The sequence below is a fragment of the Kogia breviceps genome, chromosome 15, assembly GCF_026419965.1.
Source record: "Kogia breviceps isolate mKogBre1 chromosome 15, mKogBre1 haplotype 1, whole genome shotgun sequence".
In the NCBI taxonomy this organism is placed as follows: Eukaryota; Metazoa; Chordata; class Mammalia; order Artiodactyla; family Physeteridae; genus Kogia; species Kogia breviceps.
In genome coordinates this window covers 78,166,640-78,186,127 of record NC_081324.1, presented here as the reverse complement: position 1 = coordinate 78,186,127, position 19,488 = coordinate 78,166,640, and the positions used below count along the sequence as shown (strand labels likewise).

General features: G+C 43.8%; 1 protein-coding gene across 3 annotated transcripts in view; it reads right to left on the bottom strand.

Moving 5' to 3' along the window:
* The window catches only part of FBXW8 (F-box and WD repeat domain containing 8), a 114,841-nt gene that overhangs the window by 78,639 nt on the left and 16,714 nt on the right, over positions 1–19,488 (bottom strand). For all 3 annotated transcript variants that reach the window (XM_067016026.1, XM_067016025.1, XM_059040357.2), the window contains exons 3-4: positions 8,552–8,716; positions 4,762–4,850 (exon numbers count right to left, since the gene is read on the bottom strand). In XM_067016026.1, coding sequence (XP_066872127.1) covers positions 4,762–4,850; positions 8,552–8,716 — 254 coding nt within the window. The remainder of the gene's footprint in view (positions 1–4,761; positions 4,851–8,551; positions 8,717–19,488) is intronic.

The window sequence follows — 19,488 nt, the reverse complement described above, 5'->3', positions numbered from 1 at the left end:
GAATTACATACTTAGTCACCTTTGAAGGAAATTCCACTTACCTGACCAGCAAAGAAAACAACTGTTTCCGGTATTTTCTGGGATGCTGCATATCACTGCTAAGTGGCCACATGACACCACAGAGAGGCACGAGGAAGGGCCAGAGTAAGAGTTTGGTAAGTCAAAGATGTGGTAAGGAGGCTCAGAGAGTGCGGGGTCTCAGAAGTGCAAGGAGTCTTCCTTCTATACATACCTTCCCCAAAGTTTCCTCGGTGCTGGGACTCGTGTTAGGCTCTGAGGTTACAAACATGCTTAATACACGGCCCCCACCATTTTAAGACGGTACAGTCAACAAGATCAAACTCTTGATCTTTATCTTTATTTATGGCACTGACCGAAAAAAAGGAAGGTGCACTCAGGAGACCGGGTTTCAGGGATGGTTTAGAGACTTCAAGGCAAAAAGCTAAATGGGAAAGAAGTTGAGGATTATGAAGGCATTTTAAAATAATTTCTTTTTTAAAATTTTTTGGCTGTGCCACATGGCATTCAGGATCCTAGTTCCCCACCCATGGATCGAACCCGTGCCCCCTGCAGTGGAAGTGCAGAGTCTTAACCACTGGACTGCCAGGGAAGTCCCTAAAATAATTTTTTAATCTGGGGAACAAAAAAAATCCATCTGCCTAAATCCAGCAATTAAAATATGTATTAGGACTTCCCTGGTGGCACAGTGGTTGAGAGTCCGCCTGCCGATGCAGGGGACACGGGTTTGTGCCTCGATCTGGGAAGATCCCACATGCCACGGAGCGGCTGGGCCCATGAGCCATGGCCACTGAGCCTGTGCGTCTAGAGCCTGTGCTCTGCAACGGGAGAGGCCACAGCAGTGACAGGCACGTGTACCGCAAAAAAAAAAAAAAAAAAAAAAAAAAAAGTATTAAAAAAAAACAGGCAGAAAAATAAACGGTACACCCCAAAAACCACAACGGAAATTGTGGTAGCATGCTGGGATTTAGGTGGATTTCTCTTCTCCACTTTCTAACAGTTTTGCAAAGACAATGTGGTTTTACTACTGTTTTCATTTTTAACAGAAAGGAAAGGTCCATACATGCCATAAAAGAAACCAAAGTGATGCTATAATAGCCAAGCCATCAGAGTAGCGAGCGAGGGCTGGAGAAGGCAGCGCTGGGGCCCGGCTCTCTGCACACCCCCCACAGAAGCACAGCGGGGGCACACAGGGCACGGATGCCATCCCCACTCCCCGGACCTAACGGAGCCTCAGCTACCTCACCCAGAATGAGCGTTTCGGAAGAGAATCTCTAAGTTCCTTCCAGGTTTCAAGCTGTATGATTCTAAGTTGAAAAAAACTAAGAAACCGGAGAACAGACAAAAGAAATTAGGAATTCCTCCAGCTTCCCATGTAACATGTAGTATACAGGTTGGGGGAAGGGAGTCTATCAAATGCTAATGCTTTTTTTCAGACTAAAAAAATGTATTAGTACTACAGAGCATTTAATGAAATACTATATATCACCTCTAGTTTTTAAAGATGCTTACAAATTAACTGAAAAAAAAAATACATGGCTGTCAAGTTAAGACAAAAATGCTTAGGCGAAGCCTCAAGGCCGCGTGATTAGCTGCCCTATAAGCTACAGATAATCACCCCTCCGGAGGTGGGCGGAGGGGAGACGCTGGGGCGGAGCGGCAGGGAGCGCTAGTAGGCTAGCGCCCCATGGAACCTGTGGGAGGAGGCAAGACTTGAGCTGGACGGGAAAAAACAGGGACTGGGTTTCTTTTGGGGGTAACGAAAACGTTCTAGAATTAGATAATGGTGGGCAGTTACACAAACAACCTTGTGAGTATTCTAAAAAATCAATGACTTACACAATTTTTTTTTTTTTTTTTTTTTTTTTTTTTTTGCGGTACGCGGGCCTCTCACTGCTGTGGCCTCTCCGTCGCGGAGCACAGGCTCCGGACGCGCAGGCTCAGCGGCCATGGCTCACCGGCCCAGCCGCTCCGCGGCGCGTGGGATCTTCCCGGACCGGGGCACGAACCCGCGTCCCCTGCATCGGCAGGCGGACTCTCAACCACTGCGCCACCAGGGAAGCCCTGACTTACACAATTTTAAAGGGTGGATTTTATGGTCTGGAAATTGCATCTCAAGTTAAAAAAAGACATGGTCAGAGGTAACTAGGACAGTGTGAGGGGCGGAAAAACCAAAGGTGCCCTGGGAAGAGTAATGAGGAAAAAGGGAGGTTGGGAACAAATTTCAAAGGTTCCAAACATCAGGAAAAGGTAATTGGAAAACTATCACCCATGAGGTAGGAAAGGAGGCAAACACTCATGGACAAGAGTGAAAGATCAAAAGCTTTGAGAATAACGTCTGTTTCCTCTGCTGGAAAAACAAGCCTCAGGTAAGAGGCGTCCAGGTCCTTTCACCGGACAGGGACTTGAGTGTCTCAGCGTTTCCGAGTGAATGCGCATCTGAAGGGTGCCCCGGTTCTGCACACAAAGAAGAGTAAGGCAGAGCCAAGACTGGGTCCACTCTAAGCTTAAGTGTGACACAAATTAGTCTAAGCCTAAGCAATGCAGCTCCAAACTAGGAACATTTACACAAAAGGACTGAAAAGCTGGGAAGAACCTGGGGCAAGATTCTGCAACATAATCTTCATCAATTATATAAAATACATTTAACAGGTTTAAGTGCAAAAATGTCACATCGGTCAGCTGCAGATATTAAAAAACTAAGCAACTGAACAGATTCTACTTGTGTAAAAAAAAAAAAAATAGAGAAAAGGGAAGGGAAGAAGAAAAATAGGAGAAATGCAAGAGAAGTAAAAGAGAAGGAAATGGTGAGATGGCCACTGTCTCTTTAAGAAGCTCCTTGGAGATACATAACTGCAGAAAGCCTGGTGAATACAACATTGATTGGGAATGAGGTAACCACAAACACCACTGTCTCAAATGAAAAGGGATTCAAGATCTGACCCAGAAAACAAGCATCGTAACCACCAGATAAAATTTTAATGATAAACACAAAATGCTCTATATACAAGCAAGATTGAAGTATCTGATGCTAGGCCATAAACGTAAGGTTCTCTTAGAAAGAGGGGCCATGAGGAGCCTCTCTGACCCACAGATCAAGTTTCATCTTATCGATCCACTAAGCTCTGCCATCGCTTTGCTTTGTGCTGGCATAATCTGTGATGTTGAGCAGGCCTCGAGGGAACGGAGAGGCAGGAAAAGGACTGGCATCTGGACTAGTGGCCAAGCTGCCTTTTGTGAGGTCCGTGTCCAGATAAGAAATGCATAATTGGCTTTCGAGAATCGTCTCCCTTATTTCTAATCCCTCTTATGACTCTTTCAGTTCAATCTCAATAGTCTGTCCTCAAAGGCCTCTGACACATCAGGAGACCTCTTTAAGCTAGAATGATCCCAGTCCCTTTGGGAGTTATTGAGGAATCTCAGAATTAGCAGGTGAAAAGGATCTTACCTAGCATAGCTCTCAGGCCCATACTTGAGCAATGAGGGGCAGAAGCCTAGAGCCACACTGATAACTGAATGGACAAAATTCTAGATTTCTGGTCCATTAATTTTTCTAAAAGTAATAGTTCTATAGCACTCCCAAGAAGGGTATTTACTGGTCTCGACATCATGGCTAGTAAAACACAAGCTAATGGAAAGTGTTCCTCCTAAGGCTTATCTTGTTTGAAGCAAAATACTTTTACATAGGTACTACGGACCACAAAATATTAAAATAATCTGACCCTTGGAAATTTCAATTAAGGAATGCTTCTGAAGGAGTTTTCTTTAAAGAAAAAGGCTCGGGCTTCCCTGGTGGCGCAGTGGTTGAGAGTCCGCCTGCCAACGCAGGGCACATGGGTTCGTGCCCTGGTCCGGGAAGATCCCACATGCCGCGGAGCGGCTGGGCCCGTGACACACACACACACACACACACACACACACACACACACACACACACACACGAAAAACTCTCTCCTACTACTAAGCTGTTAAGTCCAAGGTTTGTTTTTGTTTGCTCCTCCAGGTAGAAACCTTTTGGGTGTCTCACTCTGAAGTCAATCCAGACTCAGAAGTTTAAGTGTCTTGGTCTCTATGGCATTAAGTACACAATGTGAGGCTCTAGTTCAAGACATCTTGTTAATCCAAGAAGAACGTTATCTTCTTATTATAAAGAAACACATAAAAACATCTCTAATAAAATATGAAGAATTCATGAAAGTGGTTTTTGGAACAGAAGCCAAAGGAATTTACAGAAGTTAAAATTAAATTTCTCAGCAGTGGAGACAAACAAAAAGCCTATTTCAGGACAAGTTAGCTGCAAACACGAGCCGTGTGGTGGGGAAGGAAGATTACCTGCGGCCACAGCCCTTCCTCATAATAAAGGCTTCAGAACAAGAGGTCAAGAATAGCACCTGTTTCTGCCAACACTTAACATTCTTGCTTGACTTTTTTATGTCTTCATAAAATAAACTGTTTGCCTTAATGAAAATCCAACAGAACATGCCGTAAGAGCGAGTTAAAAGCTCAAAAGATACACTGACACAAATGGGTTACAGAGCCGCTCCACACCACTCGCTTCTCACCGCTAGCTCAGAGCTCTCAACTAGTGGAGGACAGGGTCACGGCGACGCCCACCTCCACAAGGGTGAAAGCGGGAAGGCCACACTCCCAAGGAGAACGAGGCGGCTGGGAAGCAGAGGGTGGTCCGTGAAAGCGAAAGCCCTTAGCATGAAGAACATTAACTGAGAAACTGTTTCCGCTTACCCAGCAATGACAACACCATCGTGAGAATGCACATCACATAAAACTGCGTCAGGAATGTGTTCCAGCTCACTCACGGCGCCTTTGCGATTCTGCATAAGAAAAGGGGGTGCAGTTTATACCATTCTCTGGATAGCCAGGAGACAAAGCATTTCGCTCTCGACTACATTCATGGCAGTTTTTTTCACGGCATGGACCATGTCCATGGCTATCAAGACATTCGAAAGGACAAAGACAGCTACTGTGTCCAGCTCTGTACGTATGAGTTACAAACACACCGAATGAAACGACCGGGCATGGGGGGCACGAGGCGCCGGCCCGGTCCTTGAGGGGCTTACAGGGTGTTAGCCACTCTACTCCAGTGGGCTGCTGGTGAAGAAACGTATAAAGTGTATTTCAAAAGTTCAGGTCAGAGCAGAGAAGGTAGTTAATGGTATTTTACCTGTTAACACCCCTTATAAATGCTCTCAGAATAAAATTTAAAAGTATATACAACAAGATAATAAGGATGGGGAAAAGAAAAGACAATTGTTTCTGATTGAGAGGTCAGAGGTTCATGGAAAAGGTATTTAAAGGAAACCCTAAAACCCATAACACAGTTGCTCCTGAGGAGGGAACTAGGTGGTAGGTGGAGAGAGGTGAGAGGGAGATGTATTTTCCAGTATATGCCCTTTTATGACTTTTGATTTACTGCATCACGATTGTTTATTTATTGATTCAAAATATATATAAATAAAATAATTATTTTAAAAATAAAGGGAATCTTGAAGAATAGAAAGTATTTACATGTGGCATGTTGGGAAGGGCAGGGCAGGACAGTTAAGCCAAAAAGCAAGCATGAATAAAGGTATTCAAGAACACCAAGCCATCAAAAAATACACACACATAACTGAAGTGCTTTGCTGTACACCTGAAATAATATTGTAAGTCTACTATATACTTCAATTAAAAAAAAAATACCAAGCCATCCATAATCTCAACTTTGCTGTTCCAGCACAAGGGTTAGAAATAGTGTGTGTGAGCGGCAAGCACAGTTCTTAGCACACAGCAGGTCTTCAATAAACGGCAGTTACTATTACTCTTTACATTATTAGGAGACAGATGACGACATCCGTTCCATTAAAACCAACGTTTATTAAGCAGCTGTACTCCAGGCACGGTGCACGACGATCTGCATGGTGATCTCACTGAACTCAAGGACCAAGTCCAAGGCTGAGGGACACAACTGGACACATCCACGTGGGGCTGTCCTGCCCGTGGAGACACGGGGATGGAAGGGAAGGACTTGAGAATCATCTGTTCGAGGGCCACAGCCAAAATGACAAGAACAGCAAAGCTCTTCTGAGGGACAAGCTATCGAAAGAAAAGGAGAGGGCTTGTGTGCTCACGTCCTCCACCAAGTTTCATCACGTGGCTTCCTCCCCATCAAGGGCTCCAGCCCCACACTGGTATTCTGGATTAGAGAGATCCTAGAATGCCACAGTGAAATGAGTGTATGCAAACACCAGGGAAAGGAACATCATTTGCACGCTGGCTCTGAACTGCAGGTCCAGCTCAGTCCCTGCATTCACAGGTCATGCCCTGTGTGGAAGTACTGAGAACCCTGGGGTCCCTTCTCAGCTTCCTCAAACACCAACCTAGGAGATGCCAAACCAAACCACCTTCCCAACCCATCCTGAGGTTGACCATGAATAGCACCAAACCACAGCATCTGCGTGCCAAGGCCAATGCTAACTGAGCAGCAGACACAGGCCACGCCCTGTGGGAGGAGTGTTAGATATATCATTAGACAGTCACCCTCACGACGGTGCAAAGAGCGCAGCTACTCTCAGCTCCACATTAGAGATGAGAAAGCAGAGGCACACAAAGGGAAAGCATCTTGCTCTGCACTACCTTTCATGTTTTCACAAGAATTCCTTTCATTCTAGAATCACAAGAATCCCATCACTACAGTTAATGCAAGAGTCGTCACTTGACATCTCACTTCTGTAGTCCTCAGAGGTAACAGTGCAGGAAATGGGCCTGAGACCCTCCAAAGAGAAGCCTCCCTCCAGTCTCCCTGCAGTTTGACTCCAGGTCATTCAAGCAACGACCTCTTACTGAGCACTTATCAAACACATGGCTTTGGGCTTGTTGGAGAAAAACAACAAAACAGACGTTCAGTTAGATTGTATGTCATCTGTGTACTGGCATTAAGTGCCAGATGCTATGAGGCGGGTCTTTAAACACCTTCACTTCTGCCTGGATGAGGAGGGTGTACCTGCTTCCCTCCCTAGCTTTCTAATACCAAAGAGGAAACAAAGAACTCAGCTGCTGCTTTCTCTCTTAGAATCTGACATTTATGAATTCGAGCCAGGGTACGTGGAATATCTCCAGCTCTCATGCTCACACATCTCAAAAGTATCCCTCCTTCCCGGACAGAAAGGCCCTAGCAAATGCCTCACTCTCAAGCTTTCCTTAAATTATGGCTCCTCCTGCCAGGGTCAGACCCTCTGCTTTCCGGCCCCCAGCCTGTCTAAGCAGCTTTGGCAAACCCAATGCCTGCTCTCACTTATGTTCTTCACACAGACATAACCAAGCAAATGGGCAAGAGGGCGAGGGGGGCCCTCCACGCGAGTTTATTACCTGGAGTGGATTCACAGAGCGGGACCAGAGGGATCTGTACTTAGTGGAGGGTCTTCATGGCCTAAGGACGCCTATGCTAATCCTCTTTAGAAGGATGGTTCTCAACCAGGGCTGATTTTGCCCTCAGGGGACTTCGGACTGGTCTGAAGACTTTTTGGTTGTCAGAGCTGCGAGGGAGGAAGAGGACGCTCCTGGCATACACTGCGGAGAGGCTGCACATGCTGCGGAAGATCCTGCAACGCCCAGGACAGCCCTTACCGCAAAGTATCGGTCCCAGGTGGCACTACTCCTGGGGCTGAGAAACCCGCGTTAGAGGAACGCTACTCTTATTAACTTTGCTAGGGACTGTGACGCTGCCCATATCAAGAGTATCGGTCACTAATCAGGTTATGAGGTGACTGGGGACAGACATGCACATAGGCAATATGTCACCATCAGTAATGAGCAAAAGCTTGTTAATCTCAAAGTCTATTAGGATTGACCTTTACAGGAGGGGCAAGAACACAGTTCTGTCCCTTCCTTCCAACTGAATATCCAGCTACCCAGGTGGGAAGAGACGGGCACCACACTGTCGTCTGGTCATGCCTTAAACAGCTCTATGTAAACACTGTTCTTGACAGTTATTTTCTACAGAAACACCATTCTGTGCAAATTCATAGCTGTGATCTAATATTTCTGTAGAAAGTTTGAAGTGATAAATGCTATGGAAGCTAGCCAATGGGTTATGTGAGGGAAGAGAAGACAGTACTTAGAGATGCTTAATGATCTCCCTCTTACAATTTACTGGAAATAGCACTTTCAGCCCCTCTTTTGTATTCAGGTGGTGCTTTCTTGGTCCGTCCAGGGAGATGGTGACAGCAGAAAGGGGCTGCACTGAGCACTACCCCAAAGACCCCAACCGTCAGAGGCACGGGGGCCGGTCCCTCAGCCTCACCCCTCCTCGAGGACAACAGGATGCTGCCAAACAGTGCGCTTGGAAACAAGCGTACGTACTCTAATGGGCAACAAATCAACAGCTGAAGGGACGCTCACCATCCTCCTCCTCGCTTTGTTTTTGGCAGTTAATCTCAGGATGAAATTGGAAGGACTCGGTGTTTAATCCCAGGCTTGGATTCCTGTGTCCTTGCAGGCTATTCCCCTACAGGTAATGATATTGGCCACTGCCTACCTTCCAGTTGGTTCTTAACATGTGTTCCTTGGCTCGGCACTCTTGGAAGATGAGCTTCCAGCAAGAATAATCGGAGATGCTGCTCTCGGGAAGGTGCCCTTCCTGCTGGCACAGTCTGTACCAGAGTACTTCATCTTCTGCAATCACCTTCCACGTCTTGCTCACCTAAAACAGCAGAAGTGACACAAATGTCAAATTCTGCAATTAGAGAAGTCCCTTGTCATCCAAAAATCAATCAACACCTTTATTACTGCCCTGGGTTTATGGCAGTATAAAATGTCTCATTAACAAAACACTCTGAGGCGAAAAAAAATACAAGCAAATGTTTCCTGTTTTATCTTTCAAGATTTCAAAATTGTTGTACACCAACTAATATCACATTTTAAACTACTTGCTTAAATCATTTTATACATATATATGTATAAAATATAGAGAAAAATACACAAATACATAAAAGGCATAAAATACACACTAACACGTTAATAGATATAAAATCATACACAGCTTTTCAGAACAGAATCTCTTTACTTTTTAACCAATAAGCACTTGTATTTCCATCTTATAGAGCTAGAGACCAATGACCTCTGAAGTAAAGAGCTGTAATAAAATATCCCTAACCCAAAACTTCTGGTCATATGAGAAATTCAGATTTATACTATGTGCAAAAACTTAGATTTTAAATGTGTAGATTAAAAAAATTTTTTAACAGAAAACTCAAGCAATTATCTAGGATGGTAAGATCTGATAGAGAAATTAATATTATGACTGGACTGAATTTCAAATCCCAACAGTATCCATAGGAAATGGCCATTTTAGCTATTAGTGCCTTGTCTTCCAACCCTAACTTTGGGGGATGATGGATATACTTCATCATGGGATAATGTACAGAGCTGGGCAGACTGCAAAAGATGGACTCTGCTCGCAAAACGAGAAACTGATCCAGCAGAGCAACATGATCTGGGCTCTGCAACACATTCTGCTTGCTGTCCGCCCACAGGTTGAGCCTCACTTCTCATAACGTAAGAGTCATGACCAGTGGTTCGTGGTAACTTGTGCTCCTTAACACTCCCTTGGGGCCACTTCAAGACATCAGATACCCAGACAAGGAGAGAGAACATGAGACAAAGAGAGCGCACACAGCATGTGCATGGCAGACTCTCATTGCCTCATTTGAGAAACACCTATAGGGAGTTAGCTTCCAGGACTAGAGTTGAAGATCTCCAAAAATCTGCTCCTCCACAAAACCACCACGAATACTGCCAAAAACTGTCAAAATCAACTTTTTCAGAACTCTAGAAATTAACTAAAGGCTTGCAACATTCTGAGAAGCATTTATTCAAGAAAAATGGCTGAATCTTGGTAAGAATAGCAACCTTTGCATTGTTTTCACTTGCATTAATCCTATCCTCATCCTCTAGCTCCATGGTAGCCTTGAAAACCAACAGCCTCCAACTATAGCAGCTGTAAAAACCAGCAGTCTAGCAGCTCCCAGAGAGGCGAAATGGGTTTATAGCTCTCCAAAAGTACCATCCCCAGAGAACCGTCACTATTTGGCCTGTCTGGCAGCTTGCTAGAAAGCTCTGATCTCGAGGCTTGTTTTTATCTGATCTGACTTAGATCTAACTCTGTCCTATATCCAGGGCATTTGTCAGAAAAAAATAAGGGACAACTGTTTACCAGCGCAGCTGCCCGACATGGCACTACCAAGTAGGGCTAAAAGGAGGCTAATCGAAAGCCTTAAAAAGGAAAACCTGGGGAGTGGGATACCCCATTATAAATATATTCAAAATACTAAAGGAAAGCATATCTAAAGAAAGAAACTTATGAGCACAATGTCTCACAAAGTAGAGAATATTGACAAAGACACTATATATATATATATTTTTTTTTTTATTATTATTTTTTTAAAAAGAACCAAACAGGGCTTCCCTGGTGGCACAGTGGTTAAGAATCCACCTGCCAATGCAGGGGACACAGGTTCGAGCCCTGGTCCAGGAAGATTCCACACGCCATGGAGCAACTAAGCCCGTGTGCCACAACTACTGAGCCTGCACTCTAGAGCCCGCCAGCCACAACTACTGAAGCCCACACGCCTAGAGCCCATGCTCCACAAGAGAAGCCACCACAATGAGAAGCCCGTGCACCACAACAAAGAGTGGCCCCCGCTCGCCACAAGTAGAGAAAGCCCGCGTGCAGCAACAAAGACCCAACACACTTAAATAAATTTCTTAAAAAAAAAAAAAAGAAGATAGTAATATAGGAAAAGAGGAACAAAAAAGACATACCGATAGCTCCTTAAATGGCTGAAGGCAGCCATCACATTTCCCCTTAGTCACTTCTTCACTGGTCTAAACACACCCATTTTCTCTAACTAACTGTCATAGGACTAGCTCCCCTACCCATTATCTCTGAAAATGTACCCTAGTATTTATGCATCTCTGGTGTCCCTCTTCAAAAGTGATACTCAGGACTAAAAAATACCCCAGATATAGACTGTCAAGTGCCATGAACAGAAGGATTTTATCAGATACTAATTTGCTACTTCACTTGAAGATACATCCTCACGGTTACAGAACGTATGGTCCAGAGCTTCTGGAGTCCGTTTATCTTATTAAATATTTAAGGCAGACAAAAAGGTATACATTAGAAACACCCACGGATACACCACCCTGCTTAAGAAATATTACCAATAAGCTTAAAACTCCTATGCATCTCTCAGTGTCCACATCCTTTTCTCGCCAACAGTAACCTCAGTTTGGTATTTATCAATCTTCAGAATCTTTAAATACAAGTTGCAATTAAAAAAAAAAAAAAAGTCCCCATTTCTTACTCTCACACTATTACGTTTTAAACATAAATTCTTAACTTTCTAAACTTTCTATCCATTTAAAATCCCAGCTCATCGCACATACCCACCCCCAGCACTTTATATAATTTTTGCATCTCAATTCTGTCATCCATTGTAGGTATGCCACTTTTCCTTTACATAAGTCATCTGCAAAATACAGTCTGTGGGGCTTCATGTCTTAATTATTTTAAAAAATTAACCAGTATGGGGCTGAGGACGGAGGCCGTGGCAAGCCACTAGAGCCCTCCCCCCAGGCCGACATGGGTCCATTAAGCAGCCCACCCCAGGCACGGCCACAGCATCAGTTACAAATCCACTTAACCACACTGTCATCCCACACTTCTCCATCTTAGCCATAAGGGCACCGGGGAAACAAACCCTCATCTGATCACAAGTGGTCAGGCAATAAAGAATGGGATAACGACTCAGTAACACTGGAGTTCCAGTTTCGACGAGACAGAACCCCATGGTTTTATTTTTGGCATCTTTGGTCCACAGCTGAGCCTGTCCATGACACTGGGTGGTGTCTGTCCATCTGTCTGTGTCAAAGTGAGTCTCAGCACTAGACAATCATGAAGCACAGATAGGGACAGACCAACATCAGCTGTGACGGAGCCAGACTACAGCTCAAATAGCTCCAGAGCAGAGTATTTCTCTCACAGGCCCCTGCAACTCAGGGTATAAATAAAGTATACGGGTGAACACACAGACACCCTCATGGGTTCTCAAAGGCACACAAGTGCTAGCTAACCACACGGCAGTTTACTCTGATCCCTGGGATACATCAGCCCTTTTTTGTAAAAATTATAAAATGTAAAATTTTGTAGAATTTATGAAATGTAACTACTAGATGAAAAACCCAGACTCCTTATTTCACTACACAGACCAGCACTTCCCAAAGCATATTCAATAGAATAGCAGCTCCTTAGGGTATTAATAAGTTACTTTAAAAAAGGATCCCACGGTCACACGAGTTAGAAAACACTGGTTTAAACAAAACTAAGCAGGACTCTTCACTGCAGAACTTCTCAGAGCTTTTCACAGACTGACACGTGTTGCATACCTCTAAGAAGGAAATATAAGAGGCTGCATTCCTCGAACTTATCTGGCTCCTGAACTCTTCTTACAAGGAGTGTCTCAGCAGCCCAGTGTCCTCCAGAAGACACCTTACAGAACGTTGATATGGGTATCAGTCAGTCAATTAAAACATACGTTGGGCACCAAGTGTATGCGGGCACTAAGGCCAGCAATTCTTATCTACTTTCCACCTCAACCTGCCTAACTGACACCTTTTGCAGGTGGGTGACACCCCACGGACATGACCAGATTGCGGCCACCTGCCCATGGCTGGGGAAGCTACAGGGAAAAGTTCTGGTCTCTGCCCTCACAGTCGAGTTGGCTCACAAGACTGGCCCCCAACAGCGGGTAACCTTTGTAATTCTGCAGTCCAAAACTTAGCTACAAGGCTGCACTTTGTTAGATGAAGCCAGTGAATCACCATCATCTCAGGAGAATCCAAATTCAATGCTCAGTGACTACAAACTAGAATGTCCCAATTAAACGTTCTGGATGAGTTTTAATGAGTACTAAACTGTATGAATTCCAGCCACTTTAAAACACGGAAACTTTTCAGAGACTTTCAAGAACTCTCAAATATATGTCAGACCTTAAAAATCTTGGAAGCCGAAAACATTTTTTTACATCAGCTTCGAAGAAACTGTCAAATTGTCTTAAATGACACAATCTGAAATTTGTACAGCAGGGTCGTGGGGACAAAGAGCTGATGTTCCGGTGGTGCATCATCCCCACCGCTAACCCCTAGACCACAGGGCCTCTTCTGTAGAAAACAATATTCAGGATACAGTTTAATCCTGGAAAACAAACAATAAAGCTCTTTGAGGGATTTATAAAAAGCTAGAGGTGAGAATTACTTCCAAAAAGGGATCAGGATTGTATCTAGGATTAGGTATTGAACACAGGAATGTGCCAACAATTCTTTAGCGAATGATAGAGAGAGGGTCACCTTTTTATTCTTCTTTTAGAGGGGAACAAAAATGACAGGCTTTAAGAATTTCTTTTAATCCTGAAAGGGGAAAAAATCAACAAGAAAAACACCTAGTTAAACTTTCACAAGTAAATTTTAAAGAGTCTCACCAAAAGGAAATCTAATTGTTTTGATTTCTTAAATTACATTAAATCTAGAAAGTTTACGAGCCTGAATTTTCCAAAGGCCTAATGGTCTTTCTTTAATACACCAGGATTGGACTGGCCCTGCCCAGTAAAAGCCCCACTGAGTAAGCCTCAGCTGCAAGAATTTGCTAATAAAAATGTCTCCAGCATTTTGCTTTATAGCACAACTATGAATTGCAGCATTAAAAGAAAAAAAAAAAAAACAACCCTGTCTCAAAAACTAGCTTTATTAACTCTGCCTGGATTAAGGTTACCAGTGAGGCCCACAACAGGGGAAAAAGTGTCACTGTTCCAGTCACACAATGACATAATGAAGTCTACCTGGGGAGGACACACCACTGACCTCCCATTGCTAAACCCAGCAGTCTCTTCTCAGTCCTCCTCTCACCTGACCGCTTATTACCTTTGATCACTTTCACCTCCTTGAAAACTGCTCTCCCTTGGTTCAGAGGACTGTGCACCCTAGGTTTCTTCCCAGCTCACAGGTAGCGCCTTCTCGGTCTGCTTATCGTCTACTCACTGTCTGTGCCAGGGCCCAACCCCTAATCTCCTCCTCTATCTACACTCACTTTCCTAATGATCTCGTTCAGCTTCCCGGCTTTAAATACCATCCATGTGCTGACTGCTTCCGGATTTACAGCTTCAACCCTGAGTCCAGCCCAGAAGTCATCTGCAGCCTCACATCCAAGTACGGGTCTTCCCCCCACACTTGCTCACCCCACCATTCTCCCCTCATTAGCAACGGCACCCTCATCCACCCTGCTGCTCAGGCCAAACGCCCTGGAGTCCTGCTGACTCTTCCTCCTCTCCCCACACCCAAGCCATCGGCAACCCTGACTCCACCCACTTCTACCAGCACAGTCCTGGTCCAAACCATCATGAAGCCTTCAAACTGGTCTCCCTGCTGCCGGCCTTGTCCCCCGGCATATTCCTCACATGGCAGCGAAAATGATCCCTTTTAACATATAAGTCAGACCTTGTCACTCCTCTGATTAAAACACTTCAATGGCTTCCCATCTCATTCAGAATAAAAGTTCAAGTTCTGTTAACAGATTAAGTGCCTTTTGAATTTGGACCATCTCTCCTTCTCTTAGCCCTGTCTGCTCACTACATCCCTGTGTTAGTTTCCTACTGATATCCTAACAACTTATCACAAACTTACGGCTTTAAATGACACACATTTATTCTCTTACAGTTCTGGGGGCCAGAAGTCAAAAATCAAGGTGTTGGGGGAACTCTCTGGTGGTCCACGTTTCCACTGCAGGAGGCACGGGTTCAATCCCAGGTCGGGGAACTAAGATCCCATAAGCCACACAGCGTGGCCAAAAAATAAAATAAAATCAAGGTGTTGGAAGCAGGGTTGCATTCCTCCTGGAGGTTTCAGGGGACGATCCGTTTCTCTACCTTTTCCAGCTTTGAGGGGCCACGTACGTTCCTTGGCTTGCAGCCCCTTCCTCCATTTTCAAAGCCAGCAACATAGCATCTCCTCTCCTCTCTGACCTCCTGCCTCCCTCTAAGGAGCTCTGTAGTCACAATGAACCCACCTGGATAATCCAAGATCACTCCATGTGAAGATCCTTAACTTACATCTGCAAAGGTCTTTTTACCATAAAAGATAACGTAGTCACAGGCCTGAGGACTAGGGCATGAACATCTCAGGGAGGCCATTACTCAGTTGCCATAGCCTAGCCACTCTGACCTTCCTGCCGTTCCTCACACAACAGGTACACTCACCTCAAGGCCTCTGCACCTGCTGCTCCCCTCTGCCAGAGACCTGCCCAGCCTCCTTCTTCCCTGCTTCAGGTCTCTGCTGAAAGGTCACCTTCTCTATGAAGTCTTCCCTGGCCACCCCAGATGATGCAACCCCCAACATCATCTCTGCTGTCTCATTTTTCTCCATAGCACTTACCACCATCAGATATATTCTATGTTTAATGACATACTTCCTGCACATAATGTAAAGCTATCCAAAAGGCAGGGGTTCTTATGTTTTGTTCAACGTCTAGAATGGTACATGGCACACAGTAGGCCCTCTGTAAGTAACTGAATGAGAAGAATAAGTCCAACTTTTTTTTATTTTTTAAGTTCAACACCTAAACAAACTGGATTGCTGGGCACATACCCTGAGAAAAGCATAATTCAAAAAGACACATGCACCCCAATGTTCATTGCAGCACTATTTACAATAGCCAGGTCATGGACGTAACCTAAATGCCCATTGACAGACAAATGGATAAAGAAGATTTGGGACATATATACAATGGAATATTACTCAGCCATAAAAAGGAACGAAACTGCATCATTTGTAGAGACATGGATGGATCTAGAGACTGTCATACAGAGTGAAGTAAGTCAGAAAGAGAAAAACAAATATCACATATTAACGCGCATATGTGGAACCTAGAAAAATGGTACAGATGAACCAGTTTGTAAGGCACAAATAGAGACACAGATGTAGAGAACAAATGTATGGACACCAAGGGGGGAAAGCGGTGGTGGGGGAGGATGGTGGTGTGATGAATTGGGAGGTTGGGATTGACATGTATTCACTAATATATACAAAATAGATAACTAATAAGAACCTGCTGTATAAAAAATAAATAAAATAAAATTCAAAAATTACGAAAAAAAAAACTGGATTGTTTTTATTTTCAAAGGTCAGATCCTGGCATGTGCTGTCCTCAGAAGGCTCTGACTTTCTTATTCAAATATAATCTCTTGCTTTCTGATTTGTTTCTCTTTTAAATTTTAATATGAAAAATTTCAACCACACAAAAGTAAAGTGAACAGCGTAAAAAACTCCCAAGTCACCCCCACTCTGTTCAAATGATTACCAATATTTTGCCATTCTTGCTTCATCTAGTTCGCCATCTTTTTTGCTGGAGTTGCTTTGCTTCTCCCTAACCCCTTCTAGAGGGAGCAGCCACTGCAACCTGGGGAAGTAGAAGGAAGCTCCTGTGGATGCCTGGGTGTCCGGCATGCACATACCTCCCTGAGAGAAGTCTGAGGGCAAAGGTGGAAATTAAGAACTAAGGGAACCCTGCCAGCAACTCCAGGTCCTCAGAATAATTTCTCCTCTGAAAATCAACCAGGCACGCTTGGCTCTAAATTCCCAACCTTTAAAAATGTCATTAAGATCTGTAGCTAGAAAAACTCAAATTTTAGTTTCTCCTATTTGGACATCTGGGAAGATCATAAGATCATATTTGCCTTGAAACTTGAAATATCAAAATCTAATACACTGGGCTTTAGTTCCAGAACTACTTATTTATTTTGGTAACACTTCTTGCTTGCAATTTTAACATAAATCTTAAGTTTTTAACCTCTCCCATCTTCCTTTTCTTTATTACATTCTTTAAGGACGTTTTTCTACCTTTTACTTGAAAATCATGGCCCTGTTGCCTTTGCATCTCTATTTCTAAACTTACACATTAGGAAATACACATAACTAAAATATATGCTAAAATTGAAAAAGAAAAAATAAAGTAATAGAGATGGAGAACAAATTCGAGGTTGCCAGGGGTTAGGGAAGGGCATGGCTATAAAAGAGTAGCAGGATTCTTGTGATGAAAATTCTGTATCTTGACTGTGTGGTCACTCAAATCTACACACGTGATAAAACTGCGTAGACTTAAATACACACAAATAAGTGTGTATTAAACTGGTGAAATCTGAATAAGCTCCATGGACTTTGCAGAATGTCATTTCCTGGTTTTGATATTGGGCTACAGTCTGCAAGACATTACCAATGGAGGAAACTGGGGGAAGGGTACACAGAACTTCTCTGCACTATTTTTTGCAACTTCATGAATTTCTAATTACTTTTAAAGTTTTTTAAATGAACACTGGTAAATACTTAAAAACCTTTACTCCTTAGAATTACTCACGTTGTAATATAACAGCACACTCAGTTTTCTCATAAAAACCAAACAATTTTGTAATTTCGAAATCGACAATTTTGTCATTGTTGTCCATTTTAAACTGTTACCCTTTAAAGTGTCTGGAAATCCTGTGGACACACACACACACACACACACACACACACACAAAGTACAAAAGATTATAAGTAGCGAAATTACAAACTGCTCAATGAACTGCCCCAGCATAACTGCTTACTAAAAGCCACACTGTTTGAGACATCCCAGCATGATACTCTCCCACAGAGATACTAAATCCCTCGAGGGCCAAGTATGGATAGCAAGGAGCTAGGAAGGTCAGCATTCAGGGTACACGGGACCACAAACTAACGTAAGGGGACTTTAGTTTTGAAGTGTAAAGCCTCACAAAGCAGAAAAGAGAGAGGATGTAGAAAGGAGACAAAGTCAGAGCCAAATCAATTCTCCAGTATAGTCTGTGGCATAATGAAATCTCAGAAGTCCACCCCGATCAGGGCTCCTTACTGTTAGTTACCAATTTGGCATAAGGACCTAAGCAAACAGGTTTTCTCCAAGGGCACACATACAGTTTATGGTGCCAATTCCACATAACTGGCCCAACCAATTTCACTGAAATCCCAAGGCGGCTAGATTAAAAGAGAACCAGAGAGAAAGAGCGAGACAGAGAGAGCGAGCCCCCTCTAAAATAAAATCATAAAGCAGCAGGACATTCCATTCAACAGAAGGCCCTTTTCCTGTTTCAAAAATAAAAACACCGGGCTTCCCTGGTGGCGCAGTGGTTGAGAATCCGCCTGCCGATGCAGGGGACACGGGTTCGTGCCCCGGTCCGGGAAGATCCCACATGCCGCGGAGCAGCTGGGCCCGTGAGCCATGGCCACTGAGCCCGCTGAGCCTGCGGGTCCGGAGCCTGTGCTCCGCAAAGGGAGAGGCCACAACAGTGAGAGGCCCGCGTACCACAAAAAAAAAAAAAAAAAAAAAAAACACCATGAGAAACAAATGAAAGTGCTACTGATTTTTATTACTCTGTGGTTTTCTTTTAATGCTTGAAAACAACAAAGCCAAGTCACAAACTACTGGCCATCCATCGTCATCTTTGTGCAAAAGCTCCACGAAAAAAATCCCGGCTTAGAACATCAGAGCCACCTCAGGGGTTCTGTTTAAGGATATTTTCAATTCTTATACACGTGCTCTAAAAATTAGGTTCAACCACGAAAGCCCAAATCCAAGTGGCCCAAGAGGGCAGAATGCTGGTGCACAACTGGGCTACTGCGTCGCAAGCTAAACTGCTCACACCTGCAGAACAATCTCACCAGCATAACCAACCTACCCTGGAAGGCAGCCCCACTGTACCAAAAGGGGGGCTTCTTCTTCCACCAGATCCTGTCTTTCACTGATAAACTCTTTGGATGAGAAAACCAGCAGCAGATGTGAAAGCCACATGGCCCTCTACAAAGCAGGAGAGCAAAAGCAATGTAAAAAGAAATGATTCCTTAAACAGCAGCTCCCTATCAGGAATGAAGATTTTATCATCGAAGGCTGACTTTGTGGAAAGCTAGCTATTAGACCCTGTTCCAAGACTTTGGCTAACAGCATCAGGCTGAAATCCAGGAGCTGGACTCGTTTAGCTACACCCTTGTTTTCAACTCTTGGGAACAGGGCCAATGTGTAAAGTTAGAATATAACAAATCCAATTTCCAAGGCAAAGAAGAAGACAATGTAGGTACTCTTACTTAATGCAGTCGATAGGCTCTGAGCATGGTTTACACTTCAAACATTTTTTTGTGTGTGAATTTTAGCCTCTGCATAGTTTCTTCCGAAAGATTTCCACACCCTGCATCAAAAAATATTTGCCAATATCCCCCCGCTTAACTGATGCTGTGGCAATCAAAAATACTGAACACTTTCTCAAATTCATATTTAAGTAGAAAAATAATTTTGATTAAGCAAAATGCTTCATAATAGGGTAAAAACATAATAGGGGAATAGAGTAAAACCAGAAACTC